This window comes from Chamaea fasciata, unplaced genomic scaffold (assembly GCF_029207755.1).
Source record: "Chamaea fasciata isolate MVZ Bird 193981 ecotype frontalis unplaced genomic scaffold, bChaFas1.0.hap1 SCAF_22, whole genome shotgun sequence".
NCBI lineage: Eukaryota > Metazoa > Chordata > Aves > Passeriformes > Sylviidae > Chamaea > Chamaea fasciata.
The window spans coordinates 4,942,792-4,968,398 of NW_027094107.1; the positions used below are offsets into that span (position 1 = coordinate 4,942,792).

Genomic DNA, 25,607 nt, shown 5'->3' on the forward strand with positions numbered 1-25,607 from the left:
AAATATTCAAGCTAACTCTAATATATATTACAAATACTTCCACCATGGGTCAAAGGCAAAGCAAATTATCTCTGGTCATGCCAACTTGAAAATGACCACTTTAAAACCAAAGCCTCAAACAAACAACACAAAAACACCAAACAAACAAACCCCCAAAAAACTAAAAGCACCACTTTGCCTGAGGTACTATATCTGGGGTTGTATACTTACAGAAGAAAAGCTTTTAGGTTTGGACTCAAAGTGTTCTTTGGAGAATCGCCTAGTTAAATATTTTTCTTAATTATTATTTCATCCTAAAGAACAAAGAATGTATTGCAAGCTGTTTTAGATAACAAACACCTTAGGCTAAACTCAGCCAATCCCTTTAACTCATTTTTCACTCAAGGAGTGGCCAAGAGCCTTTCTTTAGTCCACATTTGAACTCTGTATACCTTGATGCACGTCCTGCTGCCCTGGTCCTCTGGAAGAGCTTTTCACTGAATGAAGTTCTATAGCTTAGTGGCCTTCGTCTGCGGTCACATTTCATGCACACCAAAGCCAAGGACGGGAGGAGGAAGCAGGACAGGTTGATGGGAGAGGACAGGGAAGTCGTTAGCAAAGCAAGCAAAAGGAGAGGAGACTGCATAATATTACAAAAACATACACTGAACAAACAGAAGCGTGGTTAGTAAGGAACTATTTTGTGATGCTTAACTTCCCTGAGGGTTCTGTTCACTGATTGACCATGTTTTCCACAACTAAGCACAGAAGTATCTTCACTAAATACTAAATAATATTCTTACTGCTGGTTAAAAAACCCCATGGATTCAAAATCAGGGCTAAATTCTCTATTAGAGGTAATTTTGAGCTCATGTACCTAAAGATACATAAACTTTATAACATAAATATTAAACTAAGAAGTAAAACTTAAGAACTATTGAGATTGCACATCTGCATAAATCAAGACAAAGCAGAACAATTAGCAAGTCCACTGCATTAAGACACAACAACACATGACAAGTAAAATTCAAGTTGCAGAGCTTCAGAACAGGAGTGGTTTGGCATTTCAGATGATTAGATAACCAGGAAATACGCAGTCAAACAAGAGCCTCATGCAACATAAATAGCCATCATATAAAAACCTAATATAAGAAAAACACCCTCATTCTCTCTTCCTTAATAGGAGAAAATGATGCCCTATTTGCAGTATTTTTGGTACTGAGACTACACTAGCATTAAGATTTCATTCTTATTTTCCCCTCCCTGTGAACAACAAACAATCCTTGAATGCAGGGCTTGGAGTTCTAAGCAAAACCTATTTTATATTTCACACCTGCACACTACTGTTTTTATATTTACCTAATACAAAATGCTGATGAATTTCTAAGACCCTGCCATTCATAGTATTGGCATCTCACTTTCTCTGAGGGCTTCATGTGTATTTCAACCATCTTAAAACCAAAGTGGCAGTCTCTCACAATTACACAGAAATTTGAAAGGAAAGAAAATAGCATTTAAGTTGGTATGAACTTGCATCCATTAGTGTGGGATACTGAATATGAGTGTTAGGAATTATTTTAGTTAATGAACTACTATTAAATACAACTTTCACCTCTCAGAGGAGCTTACTCTCCAAGTACCTTACATAATTTGCCTGCTTGGTAAAGGAACAGAACAAAAACTGTTCCTATGCCAGCCTGGCCATTTCTGTGTGACTCCAGCTATTACTTCCTGTTCTTCATTTTACACAGTTCTATTACATTCCTTCAATCTGCTGCTTTTTCCATGGCTCCTTTTCAAGAATTGTTCTGTTGAGATGGCCAGAATGAAGCAGAGAAAGGCAGGCAGTTGAAATTATTTCTTTTTATACATATATGTTGTCATTTGACAGAATAATGTTCAAACAAATTCCCCCTTCAGTCCAGAGGATACTGACTGAAGGAAGTACCAGCTTAATTAGCTTGTATCTGAATAAAAACAACCAGTCACAAACAAACTGCAGGGAGGTTGTGTAATTCAGACAAGAATCACAGGACAGGTACCTTGACAGAGTCTGTCACTTCACTCTTTAGCAGCTGGACAAAACTGTTCTCAAAATAAGGTGTCAAAAGCTTTTGGGTGTGAGAGAGGTTAAAGAATAAATAAACAGTAACAAAAGTAATTTTAATAAATATTGCCATACCTGTGTTTTTGTTCTTGCTGCAACAACTGAGCTGCTATTTTTCTCAAGTCAGTCACTTCTTTGAGTTCATCATCATCTTCAGCCAGCAGCTGTTCCTTCTGAAGTCTGAAAAATTAAAGATTAGTGACCTGACTTCAGTGCAGCAAGACACAGAAATGGCTCACTACGGCAGTAACTAAGCACTGCTTCCTGTAAGCTCATTCTCTGTCCAAGAGGAACACTATGTTCAATATGAGAATTCTTTCCTCCATATGCAAGGAGCTTAAAAAAACCCCCACTATCATCCCTGCCACTGCTAGTAAAACCTACTCAAAAAAAGATCAAGAAAATTTACCTTTTTTCATCTCCCCAGTCCTCATTTTGTTCAATTTTCTGGGATTTCTCAGGATGTTTTCCCCGTTCCTCCAACAAAATAGGGAAAAAAAAGTTAGAATTGAATTAAGGGGAAAAAAAGAAGAGAAAAATCAAAGTCTATTAAACAGTTTTTCTTTTGTCAGTCTCTGGTACCTTGACATAGGAGAGCAGGGGGCCAATCTGTGCATCTCCCTGCTCAGGAAGAGCTCCCTCCTCTGCGTTGGGATCGATGTAGTCAAACGCCTCCTGGTCTAGGGAGGATTTAAGAACAACAGGAAAGATATCAAAACAGTTCTCTTGACCAAATGTTATTCCTGAGAGAAATAAGTACTTACGAAAGATATCGTATCAAGATAAAACATAGCAATTGTGCCTTCTTAAGCTAGAAATAATCTTTTTTTTTTTCCTTTTCCTCAAGCCTTTTCTGCTTGTGATTACAACATTGTTTTCTGAACTGATGAAAATACAACACCAACACATGATCCTGTAATTTTGTGCCATTTTCTTACATTAGATTCCCTAAGCCAAGTATCTCTGTTACCTAAAATGACAAATGCACAACTGGTATCACCTTTCTGTGGATCCAGTTTAGTTCCCATTACGTGATTGTCATTCCTCAATGTCTGTTCCCTTGTTGATTCTGACACCTGGGAGTGAAGGCTGATTGTATCATCATCAGATGGCTGCAAAAGACACTCACATTTAGTACAGAACTGACATGGAAATGGTATTAATATATGATTTCCTATATTCCCATCGTATCATATTAATTAGACTCAACCTTAACCAGAAAAGTTAAAGAAATATATAAATAACTTGTGTCTGATTTGGCAGTCTAAGGGTTTAAACTCAACTGTACACATACTGAAAGAATATTAAATGCCACTTACTGAAGTATTTCTCAAATGATATAAAATACAAAGGAAAAAGTTCTAAAAAAAAATCAGAAATCACAAATTCAACAGTGAAAAAATACTCACTTCTGTAGTGGACAACCTTTTATCCCCATTATCACTTCCAATGCCAGAGTCTGGTCCATGGTTCTTATTGGGATAAAAGTCCTCCATGCTACATGAAGAAAAACAACACACAAAAAACCCACACAAGAATGAAAGAAACAGTAATTTCACTTTCCATAAACATCCTTTTCCAAAATCCATTCTCTCTATTCAAAAGCCCCACTACTCACCTGTCTGTGAGTGGCTGGGAGGGGACTCGTTTACCCAACGATGGAAGATCCAAAGAATCTGGTTTTTTATCTATTCTGAGGCACGCCTGAATACTGAGGAATTTAAATATATGTACTTTGCCCTTTAAACAGATCTGTTGGGAAACACAGGAGCAAAAAGAAGTCTTAATAATTACACAGAATGTCTGCTGAGAATACACCCCAAGAAATACCTGCTGCGCTGCATTTACAGCCACAACACCCCAAAAAGAGAAATACAAGAAGTACAGCTAAAAGAAAAAGAAAAAAGAAAACTTGATTGGTATAACTTAGAACAGCTTCCTCTAAGATCCTGATGCAAATTTTTGTACTTGTGTGCAGGAAAAAAAAATCTGTATGTAATACTAACCTGTGCTGGTGGTATCTGCATTGGATTGTTATCCAAAACTATCACTTGTAAGTGACGTAACTTCCTGTAACAAATGGGAATTTCTGTAATTTTATTACAAGAAAAATCCAGCTTTACCAAGGGAAGGTCTCCTAATTCTGCATTCAGGAAAAAAAAAGCAAACAAACAAAAAAAAGAATCAGTTATCTTCTTAACACTTTACCTAATTTGCCTAAATCAAGGGAAAGAAGATGAGTAGCTCACCATCTGGCAACATATGGAGATTATTTCTTCTTATGTTCAATTCTCTAAGTGACTGCAATTTTCCTATTTGTTGGGGAAGAACTTGAAGTTCATTACAGCTAATATCCTAAGAAAGATATAATTAATAGATCAACTGAACGTCTTAAATGAAATTACACAGAGGAATATTGCAATCAAAACTATTATAAAGCACACGGTTAAAAGAAATCTAAGAAAAGAAATCCAACTATCTTAAATTTTCCATGGAGAAGATGTACCATAACAGATCTTGCTGGTTTTTGAAGTATTTAGTGATTCCAGAAATCCAATTCAAGAAGTTAAATCAATGAATGGTGAAATGCTGGGTTTGAAATGAATACTGCAGCTTAGGAATCAAGAGTTCCTGGTGTAGTTCCCAGATCTGACAGAAACTTCTTGTGCTATTGCTGCCAATTGACTGGCATTCTGCTCCTCTGCTAAAAATTCTTTTTCCTTAATAAACCTTGAACCAACCCTTAAAACTAAAAAATGTACAACAGCAACAGCAGGCTTCCCAACTTTTTGGATACAAGCACTAGAGGGTGACAAAGCTGCATCAAGTAAGCACAGACTGCAGTAATTAAATTTCTGACAGTAATTCAATATGAATTTATGTAGGCCAGAGTGATTAAAGAATAACACAGAATCTTTCCAGCCTTCTTATGTTCTAAACAGGTACATCACAGGTACTGGAATGAAACTCTCTCTACTATGTCCTTAATCATCATCAAGCATGCATTCTGGGTTTGGCAACCTTGAAAAAGAAACCAAAAATATCAATAAACCACAGAAACTGGATTTAAATGCTGTAGTTCAATATTTTTAAAAATATTAATAATTTATTATACTGAAAATATAATGAATATATAATATATATATACAGTACCTCTAAGTGTACTTATTACAAAGATTCATAGTTGTACTTACCAACTCCATCAGGTCTCTCAACTTTCCAATTTCTTCTGGAATGGACACCAGCTTGTTATTACTGACAACCAGAACTTTCAGTGGAAGATCAAACAGGTATTTTGGCAACGTTGACAAAAGATTTCGACTTGAAAGCAAGAAAAAAAGACAAGCAAGGCTGGGTTATAAAATCTTTTCTATGAATACTGTATAACTTTTCTCCCATCCCAGGTGACTTTCTCCTCCTATTACAATTTCATCTACAATGTCCATCACGAATTCCTTATCAGCCTATTTCAGGTATGTGAATTTTAGATCCCCATTTCACAAGACAGAATCTAATACCAAAATGTACAGAGAAATCTGTTAAAAGAAATAATGTTTGCCACTTGCTTTTATCCTGCTTAATTAAAATCTATTTCTTGTGTGTGTATTATTTTCCAGCTGCATGCATGTCTACCTGCTTTGTGCACATGAAATACACTGTGACCCACTACTGGATTTAAATCTACATTGAAAAATGACCCACACTGATGGACTTCCACTGCCAGAAGCACATAAAATGTTTCTAAAAAGGTAAATTTTAAAAAGCCATTAGAAAACAAGCTTGTTCTGATGTACTGTGAAAGGAATTCCTTCCTTTGTATAAATTAAAAAAAATAAAATTTGTTGATTTTGGTTTAGGTATAGCTAGCTCTTTTTGACAAAAAAAGTTACTTTTAAGTGCTGATACTTGGGTTCATACTACATTAAGGAAAATACCTGAAATTTTAGTGCTTGATTGATACATATTCAGAGCACTGTTTTCATAATCTAAAAATCTTGGGGCTTTTTAATATTTTCTCCATGATTACAGTTTATAGAACCGCAACATTACACCACAAAATGAAAGGAAATTTCTAACAGCACCCTTATAAAAGCACTGCACTCATTCTGTTAAATTCTAAGTGAACAATACAGATAAGTTATTTATATAGGGATGCATTAGCTGTATTTTTGGAACACTGTCTGTCTACACAGCTTCAGAAACAAAGAAAACTGCAAACACAATGACCTGGGGAAGCAAAATGCCAACTCTCTAAGGAGATAAGTTATATAAAGACCAAAATCAACCACCATTACTCACCTAATGTTAAGGTAGGTGAGCATTTGCAGGTTTTTAATAGATTCTGGAATGGATTTGATGCAGTTGTGATACAAATTTAAAGTTTCCAGTGGTGCAAACAGCCAGACATCAGGAGGAATTTCAGTAAATCTGTTCTTTGAAAGATCTAGAAGCAAACAGGAAAAAAAAAATTCCTTTTTTAGTCAAGACTTTCCCTGCAGTGAGAGGAGATAAAAGTACCCACTGTTATTCTTGTCATGCTCCTAAAAATTAAGGTGTTGCAAGAAGTGTAAAATAATTCAGTTTTACCAGATGCTACTGCATGTAATTAATACACAAAAGAGCCTTAAAATACTGAAAGATTATTGCTCAATCTGCAATTACAACAGAAAGTAGAAGAGTGACAGGAATTCAAAAATCCATTTCCTACTACATAGTTACAGTTACAATGACACTGAATATCAATTATGATTGTCCCTCCTCTATCAAGTCTTTGTTCTGTGCAATTCTTGGGTTTCTTCCCCTCCAACTCCAGGAACAACAGTAAATAAATCAAGGTCCAAACCCGATGTTATTTCTCCTGTTTGACAGCTACATTAGAATTCAACGTCACTGTACAATGTATCTGCAATGCTAAAGCCAAGTTCCCAAAACACCCTGACACAGTAACTGACATTCTCCAGCTACACCTTTCTAACTTAACTAAAAGGAGGATAAAGATGCAAAAACCAATGCCACAAGTATTTATTTGTAAAAGTCAAGGTGTGGTTTAGCCTGGCCTAAAAGCAGAAAGAAGAGATATCTCTGACCATGGAAACACAATTCTTGAGCCGGAGTTATTCTGACAATGCATGACTGCATTATGCAAATCTGCATGCAGGAGTTATGATAAAACAGAGCATTACCAAAATGCACAGCACTTCTGACTACATGAAACCTTGAAAAGGACCAAAAAATACAAATGAAATGTGACCCAAGAATCCTGGAAATCATCAGCTAAACTACCAAAACCTGTGCCATCAGAAGTCCACCAAACCACCTTGGAAAAAAGAGATATTTACTTGAGAACTGCCTAATCTTCTGAAAGGAACTCTGGTTGCCAACCCCAGACATTTCAAAAGGATGTGGTTTCTCAGAAATGCTGAACAAAGTCTTTTAAGAGAGAAGTAATACAGATCCCTTGCTATTTCAGGCTTTAGTTCTCAGTTTTTAACACTCACATGGAATAACTGTTTCTGCTTAGCTCCCATCACATTATCACTGGAACGAACAGTTCTGCAAAAATCGTAGGAAAGGTTTGGAAATTTGGCCCCAAGTCACTGTCAGGTTCAAAGAGAGCTCAACACCCTGACGTGAACTGGCAAACCAGCCATGAGCAGCATTTCCCAGGGCCAACACTGGAATCACCAACCTGGCAGAGAGGAAATGTGCCCTCAGGCAGTGCACAGACAGCACCCAGCTGGAAGGATGAGGGGCAGGAGCTCACCTGGCAGACACCCAGCTGGAATAAAGGCTCACCTAAAGGATCCCTGCTCACAGCAGCCTGAGCTGCAGGACAGAAGGGTCTCTCTGTGTAGAGAACACCCCGTGGTGCTGAGCAGAGTGGCCTCCACAGTGTGCTGCAGGTGGCCAGCAAACAAAATGGACTGGGTACAATGAAACAGCATCTTCCTGTGGGGTTAGTTTTGGCTGGTGCCTTAACTTTACTTCAAGTCTAGAATATGTGAAATTTTGTGTGCTGTCACTCCATTATTTCTAAAAGACATTCCCAAGCTTAAGTATCACAAAGTCTTCCTGTAAATCAGGGTATCTACTGTTGATGCAGAATTCTGCAAACTCTACCTGCAAGAAGCAGAAAAATACATCCCTGGGTTGAAGGAGTGGCATTCCTAATGAACTGTGAGAAAAATGGAATAAAGTTAACTAAAACTAAATATCTCAACAAAACCTAAAAAGCGTATTTAAAAAGTCAGCATGCTTGACGAAGTTTTCACAACCAGTGAAGTTCATTTTCTGTTTTCCACTACATCAGTTTTCAAAGTGTTACACAAAAATGACAGCTTTCACATGAAAGTTTTCTGCAAAACCCTTCTTAAACAAATGCTCTCCTGTTCTAATATTCAGCAGAGTGCAACACCTGCATGCAGAAGAGATCACTGAAGTTTTATTGCTGGCCCAGTTCGACAACCTCCACCACATGCTGAAGTCTGACACAACCCCATTCTGAAAAAAACCAGCTTTAAGCTTCTTCCTGATTTGTTTTTCTCAGCAGCTGGGAAGGTGACTGAAGGCTGGAACAAAGATCTAGTGCACAAGAGAGAAGAATCCCACCCCACAGCCACTATAGGCTGGACCTGAAGGAAAAGGATCAAGGGCACCACAAACGTTTTGCTGCTGTGTTTGCTTCCAGCCACACTCAACCACACATCTTGGCAAGTCTCAGGTTAAAAGCAGCTTTGCTAGTTCTTCTGCGGAAATCAAATCTAGAGGCAGGCCAGACAACAAGAAGAGGCTGCACCAACTCTCTGCTCTGCACAGGTGGAGCAGGGGTGGAATTCTCCACAGGGAACAAAACCCAGCTGTGGTTTCCAGGCTGGCCGACACGAATCACACCAGCACAGCCTGGCCCTCGGTGTGCCCTCGTACACAACCCACACAGCTGCACACCAAAATACACACCAAAGGCACTTCATCTGTGTTTTACTGCAGAAACCACTTCTCTGGAAACAATGCCTTTGAAGACACTGCAGGGCAAGGATTACACTTTTTTATTATGAAACCCAGAAATCCTATTAAAATAGGAAATGACACCCACTACATCTCAACAATAAAATAAAAAAGGTAAATAAAGAGGTGGGAGATAGCATGACTTCTATTCCAAGCAATTTTTCATTCCATCATTGCAAAACAGCTTTAGAATAGCTCCAGGGGTTGGTTCAGATTTTTATGAAGACAAAGATTTGAGTCTCTATAGTTTTCCCCAATATTCTCATATTGAATTCACTTGCAGCTATTTTAAAACAAGTAAAACTACGTTTATCCAAACTAAAGAATGATTTTCCAAAAATGTTTTCATAACAAGCAAGAAGTTTATGAGATGGTATGTCTATTGCGGTAAACAAAATGTAGATGTGAAACTTATGCAATTTAGGTACTTTTTAAAGACTAATAACACAAGAGGTGACCAAGAAAATACAGCCTGAAAAAAGGAAGGAACTTAAGGAATAGAGTGCTCCTCTATAAACAAGACTGCTTCCATCTCACTGGAAATGAAAGCAGGCTGCTAGCACTTGGGAATGGCTTTGCCAGGGTTAACAGACTGCAGAAGCAAGGAAAGCTGCTAAATGCAGAACCACAGATGATTTAGGTTGACAACTCCCCTACAAGTGAGATTACAGGGATCCTTTGCTTAACCAGTTGAAGCTGGAAAACTCTCAGTGGGAGTGTTATGTGAGGACTGAAGAGAAGACACTGGCCAGGGCTGCTCATGAGTCACAGGTATTTCAATACACCATCTCTGCAGGAACAATGAAAGGGAGAAGTACACCGTTACTAAGGTTAACTTTGAAAGAGGAACTAGAAAAATATGAAGAAGTGGATGGCCCTTTGGGTTTTTTTTCACAGAAAAAGTCTTTAGTTAATATAAGACAGTGATTAAAAAAAAATCTATAGAAAGACCAAAAGGAAGGAATTTTAGGAAACCAGTATGGAAGGGAAGTTATAAGAAGTGAGAAGTTATCTTGTATAAATTTAAGCCATGATCAAGCGGGAGAACAAAAAGCTCAAGCTGCCAGGTCACAGCAGTGTGCAGCCAGGTATTTGAGTAGTAGTATTAACATTCCATTTGCCTTGGGTTCACACCTCTCCCTAAGGATGCAGTACTGCTTGCCATCGGGAACAAGCTGGTACAACACACTGGCCTTTTATTTAAACCAGCACAATCCCTTTTATATTCACATATTACATACACTACACGTTGAATTTGAAATGCAAGGCTCAGCTAGGACATTTACACTTGAACCTCATCTTCACATTACCATATTTTTCATAAAAATACGTTGCTGATCCAGGATATTGGTGTTAGGCTTTCGTTTGCTCCAAAACAGTATTAAGAAAGAGCATAAAACCCCCACAAACCCAGAACTGCTCTCCTAACTCATCACAGATAGATTTGCCTAGCCAGCTTTTCTGGCAATGCTTTAGCCTAAGCCAACCAAAGTCCAAGAACAGTTGTAAAATGAGTCCTACAGAAGACAAGAGGTGCTTAAAAACAAGTGTTCAGACCCAATCCCAAAGATACTCTTCTGGTCAATCTAAACATAAATCTGAGATCACCACACAAAACATGGGTAAAACTCATTTGTCTGTCAGATGCAAGATGATTCTTGATGAGATGAGAAGAAAAAAGGACCCTCAGACACGACAAAAACACCTGCATGTAGAACCTCCAGGAGACACAAACTGTTGATGTCCACAAACCACTGACTGGAGAAAGTTTTGCTACATGAACAGTGATATTGGTTTGTTCATGCTAAGTGCCATTTCTGTGGTCAGACATAGCAGACAGATCTCTTCCTGCCTTCAACAGTTTCTCAACAAATTAGAGAAGGAGCCTCAGGAGAAAGGAACTCTTAACCTTCCCAAGCTCACCTCAAAAGGGATATCCCTCTAGCACTTCCCTCAAAATCTACACACCTACTTGTAGTTCCACAGTTCCAATCTGAATACATGACTAACGTTAAACACAGAAATGTTTTAAAGTTTTCCCTTCAAAGGAAAAAGAAAATTGGATAATTAAATAATATATATCACACTTCTGCTACCAGGGAGAAAGAACTGAGATCCAGCACACTGGTGTGAAATCAAAACAGCCTTAAGGAACCCACTATCCCAGCCCAGTCTCCCAGTCTACACTGGGTGCACCTACACTGAACATGTCTAAATTGGCTGTTTGGTTCAAGCAATTGCTGTTTTTCACGTAAGCTGCCTCTGCTCACCACACATTGGTTCAGGTATGTGAGGTTTTTCCTGAAATCTGGATCAGTAGAAAACTAAACCAGAAGCTCTGATCTAAAGGCTGGAACAACTGGGGGGGATGTGCTGGTGCTGATGTGCTGCACAGCAATGCCAGTGTTGTCCACACAAATCAGATTTGTTACCTGAGGTGCAAGCAGCACACCTGAGAGAGGCACTGATCATTTATTTCAGAGTTGTGCAAGCCTGGGGGCTCAGGGGAACACCAACTATCAAAACTTCTTACTATTTGTACATTTTAGCAAAGAAAAGAATTAGTGTTCATTGGCTACAAATTTCATAGTTCTCTTAATAATCAGTATTCTATCTTTTATGGCTAATGACCTCTCCTGTTTCTCACACTATTTAGTCTGTGTGCCCGGTCTCTCTTCATTTGGGTCAGTGGGTCCTTGGGCTGGTGGTCCATCAGTCACTGTTGTGATCTCCCTCCTGCCAGGGGGGGATAAATTACCTTTTATCCACTCAGAACTGATTCAGCAGAGATGCTGAGTTGGTTTTATAGCTTCATCCGTATCTCAGGAGTTCTGCCAGCTGTCCTCGTGGCCCATGAATTCTGCACTCCCTATGCCCACTGTCAGTGTCACATCCTTCCTCCCAAGCCTTGTTAACAGCCCCCACATCTGAGATCACTGAAGCCTGCCAAACCCTACATCTTAACAAGGCAATTCTTGAACCAGAAATCTGTTTTTTTAACACCTGGACATCACTTAGGGTTTACCTGTTAGTTGCTCTTTGTTTCACAGATTAAATTTCCCTCCTTGCTGAGTAGGCTTGAAAGTACACAAAGATCAAAGAACATCCTTTCTCAAGAAAATTTTACATATTCCACATTTTGCAACATGAGGATGAACTCAACAAGTGAGGATTCAGGGAATTCTTCACCACGTTGCAACATTAGAAAACGCAGACATTTCCAACACAAGCTAACACAGTGCTCCAACTCTGGAGCATGCTCAGCTATTTCAGCACAGCATGATTTAAACGGAAAATAAAGAACACATCACCAGGATCACTTCTCAGTCTGGCACACGAAGGTGTAAATTCATGTGCCATGTCAAAAGGATATAATCCATTACTTTGTGTCAAGGATTATCTTCCTCTCCACTACTAGTAGAAGTGTCTTGGCTCCACAAATCCTTCGGAGTTTGAACCAGTAAGCAGAAAATCCCACTGGAAGCTTTTTAGTTTTGGCACTTCAGTATTTAGTCTAGAGTAAAATTGTTAAAATGCTCAACTACTAGAAAGAGTGAAATGTATTTTCTTGACAAGTCAGCAAGACTTCTTAAGCTGGCACATATTACAGCACAGGGCATGTCCCTCCCAGCTAAACTCACCATCACTTACCGGTTTAATTCTGACATTTTCCTATTTGGCTTCAAAACCTTTTAATTCCAAATTTCTGTTTCACAGACGAGTAATATAGGGAAAAGTAATCCTCATTTGGCAATGAAGCAAAGCCTGCATTTGTTAAGGAATACATCAAATATACACAAAATTCCCAAGACTTCCAGCAGCCTCTGTATGCTCAGTAACACACATCCAAGCCCTTGTCCTGACGAGTTACAATCTAAGCAGACATGAGACAAGCTACAACCAACCTGCAGTAATCAGTGCTTACTACATGACTTATCTTTTGTGCAGATAAAATGGCTTGTCACTGGATAAACTAGGCAGAAACATTTTTGAAGTAAGCTAAACTGCTGGAAGACAAAGAACACTGGAGAACGAGGCAACTGCACTAAGACGAAAGCAGAAAAAAACCTGAAGAAACTGGGTAAACGAGCACTGAACAGGGTCCAGCAACAATTCCAGCATGTTCTCCTGAGACCAGGAGGCCCCTGCTGCAGCAACTTCAGCACCTGCTCTTACTGGCTGGTGCCTCCCTCGGACTCTGTCCTGCTCATGCCAGACCTCAAGGCAGTATTTTAGAATGGCCACAGCCTCTTCTATTCGCGTAAAAATAATTCTATAGTATCTCTCATTAGTGCATGTAACAACTGGGAGCAAAAGTCAGAAACCTTCTAGTTCTAGGCCAGTGTTAAACAGAACAAGATCCCACCCCTACATCCTGGTTCCAGCCATGGGAAGGGTGCTGAAGTGACAAATGGCAGGAGTGTTTGGTTGAACACCCCGATGTGGGGTATTGGCTGCTCAGCTGCAGCTCAGGGCTCCTTCAGGCCTTTTAACCACACAACCCTTTTCCCAGAAGTCATACACTGACACTTGAAAACACATTTGTGATAAGTGTATCTGCCAAGCACAAAACTCTTTTAGTTCTGTACCAGAGAATAAGACTTGATTTCTTATTTTCACCTGAAGAGTGTGACCTCCTCTAGACCTGCCAGCACATTCTCCTAGCAAGAGGCAAACAATCCCAGGCTGGAAGAATGATGAACATCAGACTGTTGGACAGCCACAGAAAAGAACTCAGAATCTCTTCCCACTGTCATTCCACTCTTCTATCACAGAAAAAAAAAAATGTACCAAATAACTTCAGATTTTCTGTGGAGCTCCAGCCTTCAGCCCTGACTTAGTCACCTTTTTGCTAAGGACAGATCTCAGCATTACATGCCAACCTTGTTGGGAGTATGAGTCTGTACTTTTGAATCAGCTCCAACCAAGGAGCACAACTGAAATGGGAGACCACACTTCACCAAAGAATATCTCAAGGAGGAAAAGCTACTCCATTTTTCTTTATTGCACAAGGTTTTGCAATACAATTTGCAATCTAAACTATTTTCCCCCTCTGCAAATAATCAGTAACAAACAGAAACGTATCAAAAAAAGTTCCTTAGTTGATCAAACACAAAAATACTACAGACATTACATGTTGGATATTACAAAACATAAAAACAGTCAATGCAATAGCAAATTTAATTTTGATGGATGAAGACAGTAAAAAGTCAAGAAGTTACACATTGCATGTTTCTTGTAGGTCAGTATTTCAGATAAGGCTGTAACACTACATTTATTGGGGTTTTTTAAAAATGAAATTAAGATAAAAGTGGTATCCTTCACAATACAGTCCTTTTAGGCAGGCAAATAGTAGTAATCAGCTCCTTTAACTTCAAGTCACTGAACTGAACTTGCCCATCACACCAAACATCCGTAACAAGGATCCTTCATAGTGGCCCTCAGCAAGAAAGGCTCAAGCACACAGAGCTCATTTCCCAAACACTGACCAGGCTGTGAGAACACTGCAGAAAACTTCCAGCATTGTTTATAAACGTGTCACTTCCAGATTTCGCATCAGATGCCTCTCAGAGCATAAACACCAGCTCCTCTCCCCCAAAAATACAGAATCTGAGTTCCTCTTTTTGTTGAAATCTGAAGGAAATGCTGCTGAAGAACCACATTTTGCAGTGTGTTTGATTTCCAGAATGTAATTGAGATTTAGGATATACATCGTACATGAATGCTCATTTTTTAGGTGAATATTGGATTTGTTGTTGCTCTTCAGTTACCATCGTTCTCAATTTAATCAACATTGACTCCACCAACAGAAATAATTTTATTCAGAAAAGAAAATATAATTGGTTTAGAAGTGCATACTGTGGAGGCAGAACTGCATTATAAATGAACATTCTTATGCATTTCACACTCAGTATTAAGCCCTGGGGGTTTAATCTGTAATCACTTGAATGACAATATACCTTAGAAGGGCCAGAAAAAGGATGTAAAAAAAATGAAAGACATGGAAGTAAAGGTGACAACGTCTCTGTAACGATGCCAAGGCTGGTACTGGCCCGGACAGGAGGGCTCACCCCCAGAACAGACTGGAATATACTGGTGTTACTCCGTGCTATGAGGAGAAAGGAGAAATTTCAACATTCATCTATTTACAGGCAATCATTCACCTACTTATAATCGCCTGGGAGTTGCCTCACAGTTGAGAAGTGGGAATTGAAGCTGTTGTGACAAAGCCATAAACAAACAAGCCTGATGGCACTGCTGCATTTTTCTGGAGCTGTCAGTCACTCACCTTTTATATTTACTAAATTCATTTTCTAAAAGGTACTCACTAAAAAGGGGGCAAAATGCTAAAGGCACAAGTAGGCTCAGGTTCCTGGGCTATATTGTCAGACCGAACTATCTTTAAAACAAATAAACCAGCAAACACACAAGTCTTCAGCTAAGCAGACTGTGATTACACTGATGTGATAGACTCAATTACTTAACTGCCAGGGGGCCTAATGCTGCTCAGACAGTCAGAAGCAAAATTACACACAAAATTACTGGAATATTCAAGATACCTCTTGATATCTCAAGAACTAGTATTTTATTTTCTCCTCGGAAGATCTGTTTGGGCAGCCAGAAGACAAATTCAGATAAATAATAAGGATTTGCTGGCCAAAGTGCTGCAAGGACAATTCACAGTTAAAAACAAACAAAAAGAGCTGAACAGCCAGATAGGATCAGTACGCTTTAGACACATCATTTAAAATACAAAAAAGTATGCCTCAGTATTTGCAAATCAAGTATTGGCAAGCCATTATGTAAGTTAGATGCAAAATAAAATCCCAAGCTATTTTTGATAAATCAACAGAAGCTGTGCTTCAACATAGCTCTTGCTGACTTTACTGATATAAAGATAGAATATTCTGGGTTTGCAGTAACACTGCAGATCCTACTGCCTAAGGGTTGGTGATGTGGAAAATAAATTGTTTACATCTACAATGGCCAGAGACTGTTTTTTAAAGTATTTGTTTCAAGCACCACAGAATTGAATTCCAGAGTCGCTGACTCAAAACAGAAAGTGAAACTCTACCAAGATTTGTGAGCCAAGCCCCCATCCCCTGTGCCTCAGTCTAGAACCTTGTTCATGGGGATATTTGCATGTGAAAGGGGATAACTGCTAAAGAAACACCAATAATTGCCTGACTGTTGCCTCTGAGGCAGCTGCTAATTCCCCACCGAGCTCCAGGCCACGCTGACACTGCCAGGGATGTCCGCGATTCACCAGCACAACACCGTTTACCCACCTGACAAAAATTTCTACAGATCGAGTCAAAATACAGACTACAGGTCTTTTGTTCACAAGCATCTTGTGAAAGATGTCTAAAATTTGTATTTCACCGGGATTCATTCATAAAGCAGGACGACATTAAATCGGGATCCTCCCGAGGTGGTACTTACATAGACACAGATTAACTGTTTCAGTACAGGGTTTTAGAGCAGCAAGCAAAGCTATAAAATAGCTACAGAATATAGCTATTTCTGCCAGGGACAGCCCTCGAAACATTGTCACACCACCTTTCACAGTAACAATTCAATCCTGATGGGAATGACTGGGCTTTCCTGCATCCTAAAATACAGAGACAAGACCACTGCAGACTGCTCTGACTCAAATGCTGAGATTCAAAATAAATGGACAAAACCAACTTACCCAAATGCACACGGCAATAATTAGAAGCAAACAAGAAGTACAGACCCTTGATGCTCCAAGTTCGGGATACAGAAAGTCTTTTTAATAACAGATTACCTTTATGCCTACAATGCTTCTTTCTTTCTGAGTGCTTTGATTATTGAATATCTACACAAAGCAGTGACCGACAACATCGCTAAATATATTTTCACGCTGCTACAAGGAAAACTCCAGCTTCCATTATTTCGTGGAAAGAACCTCTTTTTATTTCCAGGTACCACCACGGACAGTCTCCTATTCTAAACAATATGCCAGCTATTCATAACCCATGGGGAAAGAAAAGCCCCAAAACACTCCCCCCCCCCCCCCCCCCCCCAGCATTAATTCACTCAAAACATTTTCAAAAGCCACTAGTATTTGTGAACAAAAGATCCTGGGCATCTCAGTAGTATTTTCGTCGAGCACATGATTTAAAATAATCCATTTTCAGCAGCTACCCCAGCAGCAAAAATAACCCACAGGCAAATGGAGATGAGACACAATATGAGAGAACCTCCGTGGAAAATGTAGCTTTGTTTTCTAGGAACCATATAGAAAAATGCCTCCATGTTTACTTCACCTAAAAGCCTGGGGAAATCCAGGCCCGCACTCACGATATGCAAGCATTTACCAACACAGCGAACACATCAAGCTCTCCACACTCACAGCTGGATGCTCACACATCCCTTGCACCCGCACTTGGAACCATCTCCCTGCTGAAGCGGGACCGCGATACCCCAGGCGACAGAGCTTTTACTGCAGGGGATCCGACACCTTTGAAGGTGCAAACCCAACCACAACCCGGAGCTGTCGTTCCCCCGAGGGAGAACTGAATCGCTCCCCGCATCCTGCACACCCCGCTCCCCCACACCACCGCAATTCCCCATCCTTAACGAACATACAGACCGACACTGGGGACAAATGCCCGATTCCCTGAGACCGCCCCTCTTCCCTGAAGGCACACAGACCGCAGCACAGAGCCGTTCTCCTCCCCGGCAGCCCGGGCGCACCGACAGCTCCCACCACCCAGGGGGACAGCGACTTCCACGCCCGGAACAGCGAGCACCACGGCGAGCTGGGACACGGCACGGCCGGGCGGTGCACGGAGCCCCTGTGCCCCCGCACACACACACACACAGAGTCCTGGGCCATTCTACACTCACACACAGCCCTGTGCTCTCGCACGCACACACACACACACACAGAGCCCTGAGCCCTTCCACACTCACACACACCCTGTGCTCTCGCACTCGCTCACACAGAGCCGCTCGCCCCCCGCCTCCCCGGGCACCTCCGGCTCCCCGCTCCGCCCGCAGCGGGCTCGGCGTGCCCCGCTCCCAGCCCGCACCTGCACAGGGACGCTCGCCCCGCGCTCACGCCGCAGAACCGGCCCCCGGTGCGCCCGGCGCAGCGACACGGCGGCCCCGCGTCCTCCACACCGCGTCCCGCTGCCGGCACCGAGAGCCCCCCAAACGCCGAGCCTCCCCACTGCCCCCGCTGCCCTCACACACCGGGGTCCCCGCTCCTCACCCAGCTCGGCTGCCCCCACAGCCCTGCCCGGCCACCGCCACCGGGGATCCCCCGCTGCATCCCCGCCCCGGGGCCCCGCAGCCGCCACCGCCCGGCCCCGGCGGCCACCACAGCGGCTACGCGCCCCCCCGCCCTCAGCGCCGGGCCCGCAGCGGCCCCGCAGCACGTCCGCAGCCCCGGCCCGGCCCTGCCACGGCCCCCTCACCTGCTTGCGTGGTGTCGCTCAAGTCGCAGCCGCTGCCGGGGAAGTCGCGCAGCTTCCTCCCGCTCAGGCACAGGATGCCCGAGCTGCCCGCCTCCTCCAGGGCCCGCTCCAGGCTGCGCACCGTGTGCGACTGCGGCAGAGCTGCCGCGCCCCAGTGCGGCCCGGACGAGAAGGACAGAGTCAGGTGCGCGGGGATGCCCAGCCCCGCCGCCCCGCTCCCGGCCGCCGTCCCGGTCCCGCTGCCGGTGCCGTTGTTGCCGCCGCCGCCCCCCTGCCCGGCCGCCATCTTGACCGGCCCCTCCACAACAACGGCCGCGGCCGCTGCGCAGGCGCCGCGGGGCCCGCAGGGGGCGCCGCGCGACGGGGCGGGGCTTCGCGGCGCCCCTCGGCCGCGACAACCAATCCGCGCCGGCGGCGGCGCCCAGGGGCGGGGCTTCCCCAGGGGGCGGGCGGCTGTGTGCCCGAGGGCTCGCCTGCCGCTAGGGGGCGCTGCCGGGGCGGAGCGGAGCGGGAGCGGGACCGGGGACATCCCGGGAGCGGGACCGGGACCGGAGCGGGAGCGGGGACATCCCGGGAGCGGGACCGGGAGCCCGGGACGGAAGGGAACGGAGCTCTCCTGTACCGGGACCATCAGAGCCTCCGTGGCCTCTGCCTCGCAAACCCGGCACCGGCACAGCCGGGCACGGACTAAGGAACCCCGCGGGTGGCAGCAGGAAAATCACCCGGGAATCGTCCGTGGCGGAACAAAGGGAAGACCAGCGAGCGGCTCACCCTGAAAGGGGTGAAGGAACACTGACAAAAGCCCCACAGACAGCAATGCCCGTGGCTCAGAATGCGAAAGGGCAAAGGATCAGCCCTGAAATACGACGTGGTGATGGCTGGGTGAAATTCAGTAGATCCAGAGCCTGGATCAGTGAGCAGCTCCTGAAGAGTGAAGGGTTCAGTCCTGCAGCAGGGCTGTGTGCATTTGGGGATCTCCCTGTCCTGGCATACAGACTGCCCTCCCAGCAAAGAGCTCTGTGTGCAAAATGCAGCTGTGGGGGACAGGGGTCCCATTGTCACCTGTAAATACTGCGGCTGTTTGCTTCCTCTGGCCTAAGCTGTGGCTACTGGTGAGGGCTGTGAGATTCAAGTTTGAAGATGAATATCTGCCAATCAGTCTGGCTGGACCTGAGCTTCTGCTCTTGCCCTGAAAAAACCTTATTGTTCCCTAGAAAATACAAGGCAAACCTGTATAAACACTGCTGGCTGCTGTCCTCAGTTGAGGTTCCAGCCAGAGAAGGTGGAGGGTGAATAAACTCAGACTGGTGTTGGGCCAAGTGTGTAGGATGATTTTGCCTGCAGACATGGAGCAGGAGGCACGGTGGCTCTGCAGCTGGCAAGAGTGAAGCAGAGCAGGAGCCAGGACCAGCTCCAGCACATAAATTCCACTAAATGTTAGAGATAGTTGCTCTGGGTTTCCAAAGCATGTGGCTCAGCACAGGGCCTGCTCAGAGATGCAGATTGGTTGTCCTCCCTCTCAGCCACATCACTCAGCCTTTCGCTCTTTAGAGCCCAACTTAGATAGAGAAAGAGGTTAAGCTCTCTTTGTATGAAATAGACAAACTGCCAAAGGGTTAAAACATTTTTTTGTCACCAGAGTTCTCATGTATGAGGGGCCTTTTTTTCTTTAACCAAATACCCACTGTACCTGCAGGTGCTCCTACAAAAAGCAAGCCAAGCTTGCTCTGTCTGCTCAGATGAACTCTCACATCTTCAAAGAACTGAAGTTTCCCATGCAGTAGGCTGGAAGCAATGTCTGAGGCTTTTCCTAACAGCTCACCGAAAATTCCCAATCTACAAACTGTCCTGAGCAAATTGCTGCTTACTGAGGCAAAAGCTTGAAAGCTGATTGCACGTTCCAGTGGTAGAGCAGATTTACCTGTGGGGGTCATTTATCACCTCCAGTAGGTGCAGAACCAGAACAGATGTCTGGAATGCTAAAGTCTAATTACTTTTATTTATAATGGATTTCACAGCCTTTCAACAGTTCCTTTTCCCCGTGCCCTCCTTTCTTTGTCATTTCACAAGCACAACCAGAGTTACTAGTCTAGTGGCAGAAGGCTCCCCAAACCGACCTTCCTGGCACAAAGAGCAGTAAGCCATAGCTGTGCTATCCCTCAGTTTCTCCTATAAAACAGAGATTGTTGCGTTTTCTCATTTATTACGGAAGCTGAGTACAGGAAAAGATGGAAACAGTCAGATGTTGTCATGAGACTGCACAAGACAAACGTATTTTATTGCAGCCATGCCAGACAGAGTCGAGTTTTCAGGAGTTTGAAAATTTCTGAAAATCCCACACTTCCATGAAGAGCTTCCACTTTGAAAGTCTCTGTGGTTACCCACATCTGCTCCAGATGAGATGAAAACTCATAGATAAGACTTCAACAAATTTCATGTTAATGCCTCCAGGAATGAGATCTAGATCAGGCTTTGATGTATCTAACTTTCAACATGGAATGCAAGCTGTGGTTACTCCCAAACCTTGCAGTGAGGTAGCCCTTGGCACAGCTGGCCCAAGGCACGCCCAGAACAAGGAGTGAGAGCTGTGTGCCCGTCCTGCTGCTCTGCCGGTGCTGCTGCACCTCCTCTCAGCCCTGCCCAGCACCGTGGCTCCCCAGGGCACTGCCTTCTGCAGACGGCCACACGGGATTATCTGTGGTGCTGGTGTGAAATTGATCATGACAGCAGGGACAGCAAGAGCGGAGTTTCCTCTGGCACTCTGCGGCGTGTGCTGCAGGCTGTGTCCCAGGGCAGGCCTGTGGCCAGGATATCAAAGCACAGTGACAAAGCCCAGGTGCTGCCCCGGGCAATGTGCTGAGTGATGCTCCCTCAGCACCTCCACGGTGCTGCCAGGTCTCCGCCAGGCCACACAAGCTCTGGGCACCTCTGGCCAAACAACAGGGAATGTCAGCTGCAGGGAGACCCCTGAAGCCTTCAGTATTCCTGAGTTCAGACCCCTGAAGCTTTCGGTGTTCCTGTGTTAAATACTTGAGGTGAACACAGAGCAAGGCTTTGTCAGCCTGGATTGCCATTTGCTTAGAGAAATTAAATCCTCCTGAAATGTCAGCACTGACCTTTTTTTGCATCCTTTAGAGACTTCCTTTTGCTTTAAGCAATTAAATGAGAGCTCTCTTACTGTTCTTGCTGTGCTTCTTTATAAGTACGCTCAGTACTCCTCCATGGGTGAGACACTGAGGTAACACAGTCACTGTTCCTTCAACACTCCCATGATCCTGGTGCCATCTCCTTGATGCCTCTTCAAATCCTTTGTGTTTACTTATCAGCACATGCTCTGTGTGTCATGGATTTTGCTTTTCTTCTTCGAGACCTGCAGGTGTGCACAGCTTCCCACAGGCAGTTAAAATAATCTCCAAATACCTGGATTCAAGATTCATACTAAAGTGGCACCATCTGGCCCATTTTGAAAGCGAATCAGGCAAATTATACATATATTCCTTCTTAGATCAAAAGGCAAATGCCACTCCATCTCTGCAAAAGGGCAGTCATTTATCTGAAACACCATTTTAAAGAGCTAGAAATAGCTCAAAATACTCCAGCATCTGATGCTTGAATAGAAAAAAGCAAGCAGGATTCTGTCCAGCTGCCTTAGCAAGCAATATCTGTTCTTATTGTCTTTTAGTACAGACCACAATGAGAGAGCAGATCCATTAATGAGAATATTCCCAATACCTTTCCCATTGGGAGCGTCTGATTCATTGCACAGCTAGCAATGCTTCATTGGGCAGGATGAAACACACTTCTGAAGGCAGTGGGGAGGGGAGCTGCTCTCCTTAAAGACGTCATTTCAACCCCCACCTATCCCAGCTACATCCACTGGAAATACCTTCTTCTTGTGCTGAAGAGGCCTTTGTCCTTTGCTGATCATTTTGATGTGATTTCAAACAGGATTTATCCTTTTATTCTGTTTTGAATAACTTGTTTGCTGTGCAGTAGCATACTTGCCTTGCTTGTTTCTTTGAGAGATTAAAAACGTAGCCCATTCAGTGAAGGTTTACTTTAACACTGAGAGATCCCTAAAAGCAGCATAAACTGAAACTACTACATGACAACAAGCAGCACAGCCAAGGGTTGTGTATCTGTGGATCTCCATTTACTGGAATGTTGCTTGGCTGGTTGCAGATTGCACTGAAGCTTCCAGCTCCCTGACATCCTGTACATGTGCTTTTTTTATGGGATAACTGTGGGACACTCTGCACAGTCCAGAGCTACAGCTCATGGGTGTTGTAGCAGTGGTTTTACATGTACCAGGCTGAGATGATAATACACATACAGAAAGAGAGGGGGAGAAAAAACCAACAATTCTTCTCTAAAAAACTCAGTTTTGCTCTATGCAGGCTGCATCTGATAAATTTGTAAGAAGCAAAGCAAGGATTTTGTCATTATCCGTGGCTGATCTCATTTTCCCTGAGCAGAGCTCAGTGATGTGTATACCTCAGCTACTTTATAGCAGACAGTGGCTGAGGTATAACAGCAACTTTCTGCATAAAAACTGAACAATAATCATCAATGTAGTTCATTCTGGGAATGGCTAAAATAAAGAAATATTGGTGTAACTAGAATTTTCTTCAAAGAGCCTGAAGAAGTGTTTTGTTTTCTTTCCATCCTCTCAGGAAGATGATTTTCAAGTGGTAACATATGGTTAAAAGGCCATGTTCAGCACCTAACAATAAAACATAAGTGGTGGTTCACCAGTTTTGGAGCAAGCTGTTGTAGCTGTACTGCTACCAGTGCTCCTCGTGAAGAGCTGAGAATGGTGGTCCTGGGGTTCTCATAAATTAAAAGGCCTAAACATCCCCCTTGTGGGCAAAATACAGTGTCACAAAAGTGATCAGAGCTTTGACCCGTTGAATTGATTGTTTATGCTTTGAGCAATTCTGGGAGAGGCTGGAAAGCTTCCATACCCTCTGATAAAAAATGTGTGCATGCAGATTCCAAGCCTTTCCTTGACACATATTCCTAAAGCCACAAGTTCCCAAGAAAAAAAATCCAAACATTTATTAGCAATTGAGTCATGTAGTTTTGGGTCCCTTTCACTGAAAGTGAACAGTCATATATTTTGCAATTTTGTATTAAATTACTGTGATATGAGGTACCCCTGGGAATGAAAGACAAAGTGGCCAGTGTTAATTTTGAGATCATGGCATAAGATTTGTTACAATAATAAATCATAACGAGCAATTTAACATGCAGAAGGTTCACTACATCTACTTAGAGACCAAGAACACATTTCAGATAATACAAGTGCTTGACTGCTGGCATGTGTTCCTTTCTCCCACTGAGTTTATTTTTGTTTAGCTTTAACTAAAAGCCTTCTAGGGTTCCTGGGGGTTTCATTATATGACAAGAAGAGCATCTGATAAATTGAAAGGCCCAGTGCCCCAAAGTAACACTTGTTCTTTGGGAACAAGTTGGTCCTGCCTGTGCCTTGACAAGGGGAAGGAATACCTGGTACCCTTGGCAGAGGTGCCCCAGTGCTCTTTGAGGGCTCAGCTTGATGATTTGTTGCCACAGGAACAGTGAGTCAACACAAAACACTTCTAGAAGAAAGCATAACATAAATACTTCCCCCACCTCCCTTTCGTTTCTTTTTCACTGTTTGTCTATTAATCTCGCTTTTTCGTTGTGAAAGTCACATTCCTGACATTCCTTTTTCAGGATGCAGGGTCAAGTCTGTCTGTCAGACACCTGCAGTCCTCTCCAGTGCAGGGGGATTGTGCTCTAGAGGAGGTTCTGGCTCTTCAGGCCTTGTCACCAACTCCAGCGTGTGTCACCTACACTGTTGATGTGAGAAATTACTCAGGACTGAGATGATGGCAGTGCTTAGACATACTAAGCAAATGGGACCCTTGCCAAGATGTTAAGAGGTCACAGACTGGCGGTTGAGAGATAAGAGCACATATCAGCTCATACTTCCCAGATGAAGAAATAGGGCTTGGAAAGGTTTTATCACTGCCCTTAATGCCATGCACTTGAAGGAAAGCGACTAATTAAACCTCTCAGCTGGTGAAGTGGAGTTTGCTACAAAAGCTGTGTTGTAGTTCCATGAAAAAATGTCCTTCGACTGTTTTAAGCTGCCATTTCTATACTCTGCCTTTGTCTCCTTTGGTCTCAAATGTTTGTTTCACTAAATGTGATCAAATAGAAACACTCATCTCACATCAATCAGCTTCCATGGTCATTCTGCAGCGTCACTGCAAAGTACACCAAAGGTTATTTGTTGCTCCCTCAGCACTGTTCTATTATTTTCTTTCGTGAAAGCACAACTCCCTAAACCAACGCTTTCAGAAGCACTTGATCTTTCCAAGAGCTATACACATACCAGGAGGCAATTCTTGCCCTGATTGATCTGCGTGTAGAAATTTCTCTCCCATTTGAACTGAAGAACCCCAAAAACTGTCTTGAAAACACAAAACATGCAGACTTTGTTCACTATTTATGTGGCCCCTATTACGTACGTGGTGAGAAAGTTTATTTCACAGCATTTATCATATAGAGACCGCAGGAAAAAGCATGCTCCTCGCTTGATGCATGGCAGCCCTTTGGAAGATAATGTTCTCCTATCTCTTTTTTATTTTTTCACCTGTCCTTAAAAGTAGAGGAAGATGGTTTAGCTTGCACTTTGTATTCAAACTGTAATAGCTTCGATGCCATAACCAACGTGACAGAGACTGAAAGATCCCCTGAAGAATCTGTCAGTGATCAGGATGCTGCCCCAAGACCAATCCCAAATGGGTGCTTCCTCCTCCAGGCGCTCACAAATACGAGAAAAGATTTCACGTACGAATATGAGCCACGAGTGTCTCTGTTTGTAGAGTTGCCTTGTTTTTCTGTTCTTCAGAACGCAGCAAGGTCATTCCGTGGTTCGCACGGCTTAGAATTGACCGCCGGGTTGTGAAGATACATCTGCTGCTGCCATAAACGCCGGAGGAGGAGGAGGATTCGGGGGGAAAAGAAAAAGAGTGTCAGCCCAGAGGCTGCGGAACGGTGCTTAAGGCAGAGACAGACAG

The 25,607-nt window shown here is 43.1% G+C and overlaps 1 protein-coding gene across 3 annotated transcripts in view; it reads right to left on the bottom strand.

Annotated features, from left to right (window-relative positions):
* Window positions 1-18,835, bottom strand: part of LRCH2 (leucine rich repeats and calponin homology domain containing 2) — a 36,446-nt gene extending 17,611 nt beyond the window's left edge. For 2 of the 3 annotated variants that reach the window (XM_066202309.1, XM_066202308.1), the window contains exons 1-11: window positions 18,538-18,835; window positions 6,386-6,530; window positions 5,281-5,407; window positions 4,336-4,441; window positions 4,093-4,229; window positions 3,705-3,838; window positions 3,496-3,583; window positions 3,087-3,198; window positions 2,669-2,766; window positions 2,496-2,563; window positions 2,162-2,266 (exon numbers count right to left, since the gene is read on the bottom strand). In XM_066202309.1, coding sequence (XP_066058406.1) covers window positions 2,162-2,266; window positions 2,496-2,563; window positions 2,669-2,766; window positions 3,087-3,198; window positions 3,496-3,583; window positions 3,705-3,838; window positions 4,093-4,229; window positions 4,336-4,441; window positions 5,281-5,407; window positions 6,386-6,530; window positions 18,538-18,823 — 1,406 coding nt within the window. In that variant the 5' untranslated portion in view covers window positions 18,824-18,835. Of the gene's footprint in view, window positions 1-431; window positions 510-2,161; window positions 2,267-2,495; window positions 2,564-2,668; window positions 2,767-3,086; window positions 3,199-3,495; window positions 3,584-3,704; window positions 3,839-4,092; window positions 4,230-4,335; window positions 4,442-5,280; window positions 5,408-6,385; window positions 6,531-18,537 lie in introns of all 3 variants that reach the window. The other variant, XM_066202307.1, reaches the window with a different exon arrangement.
* Between the last annotated feature and the right edge of the window lie 6,772 nt (window positions 18,836-25,607).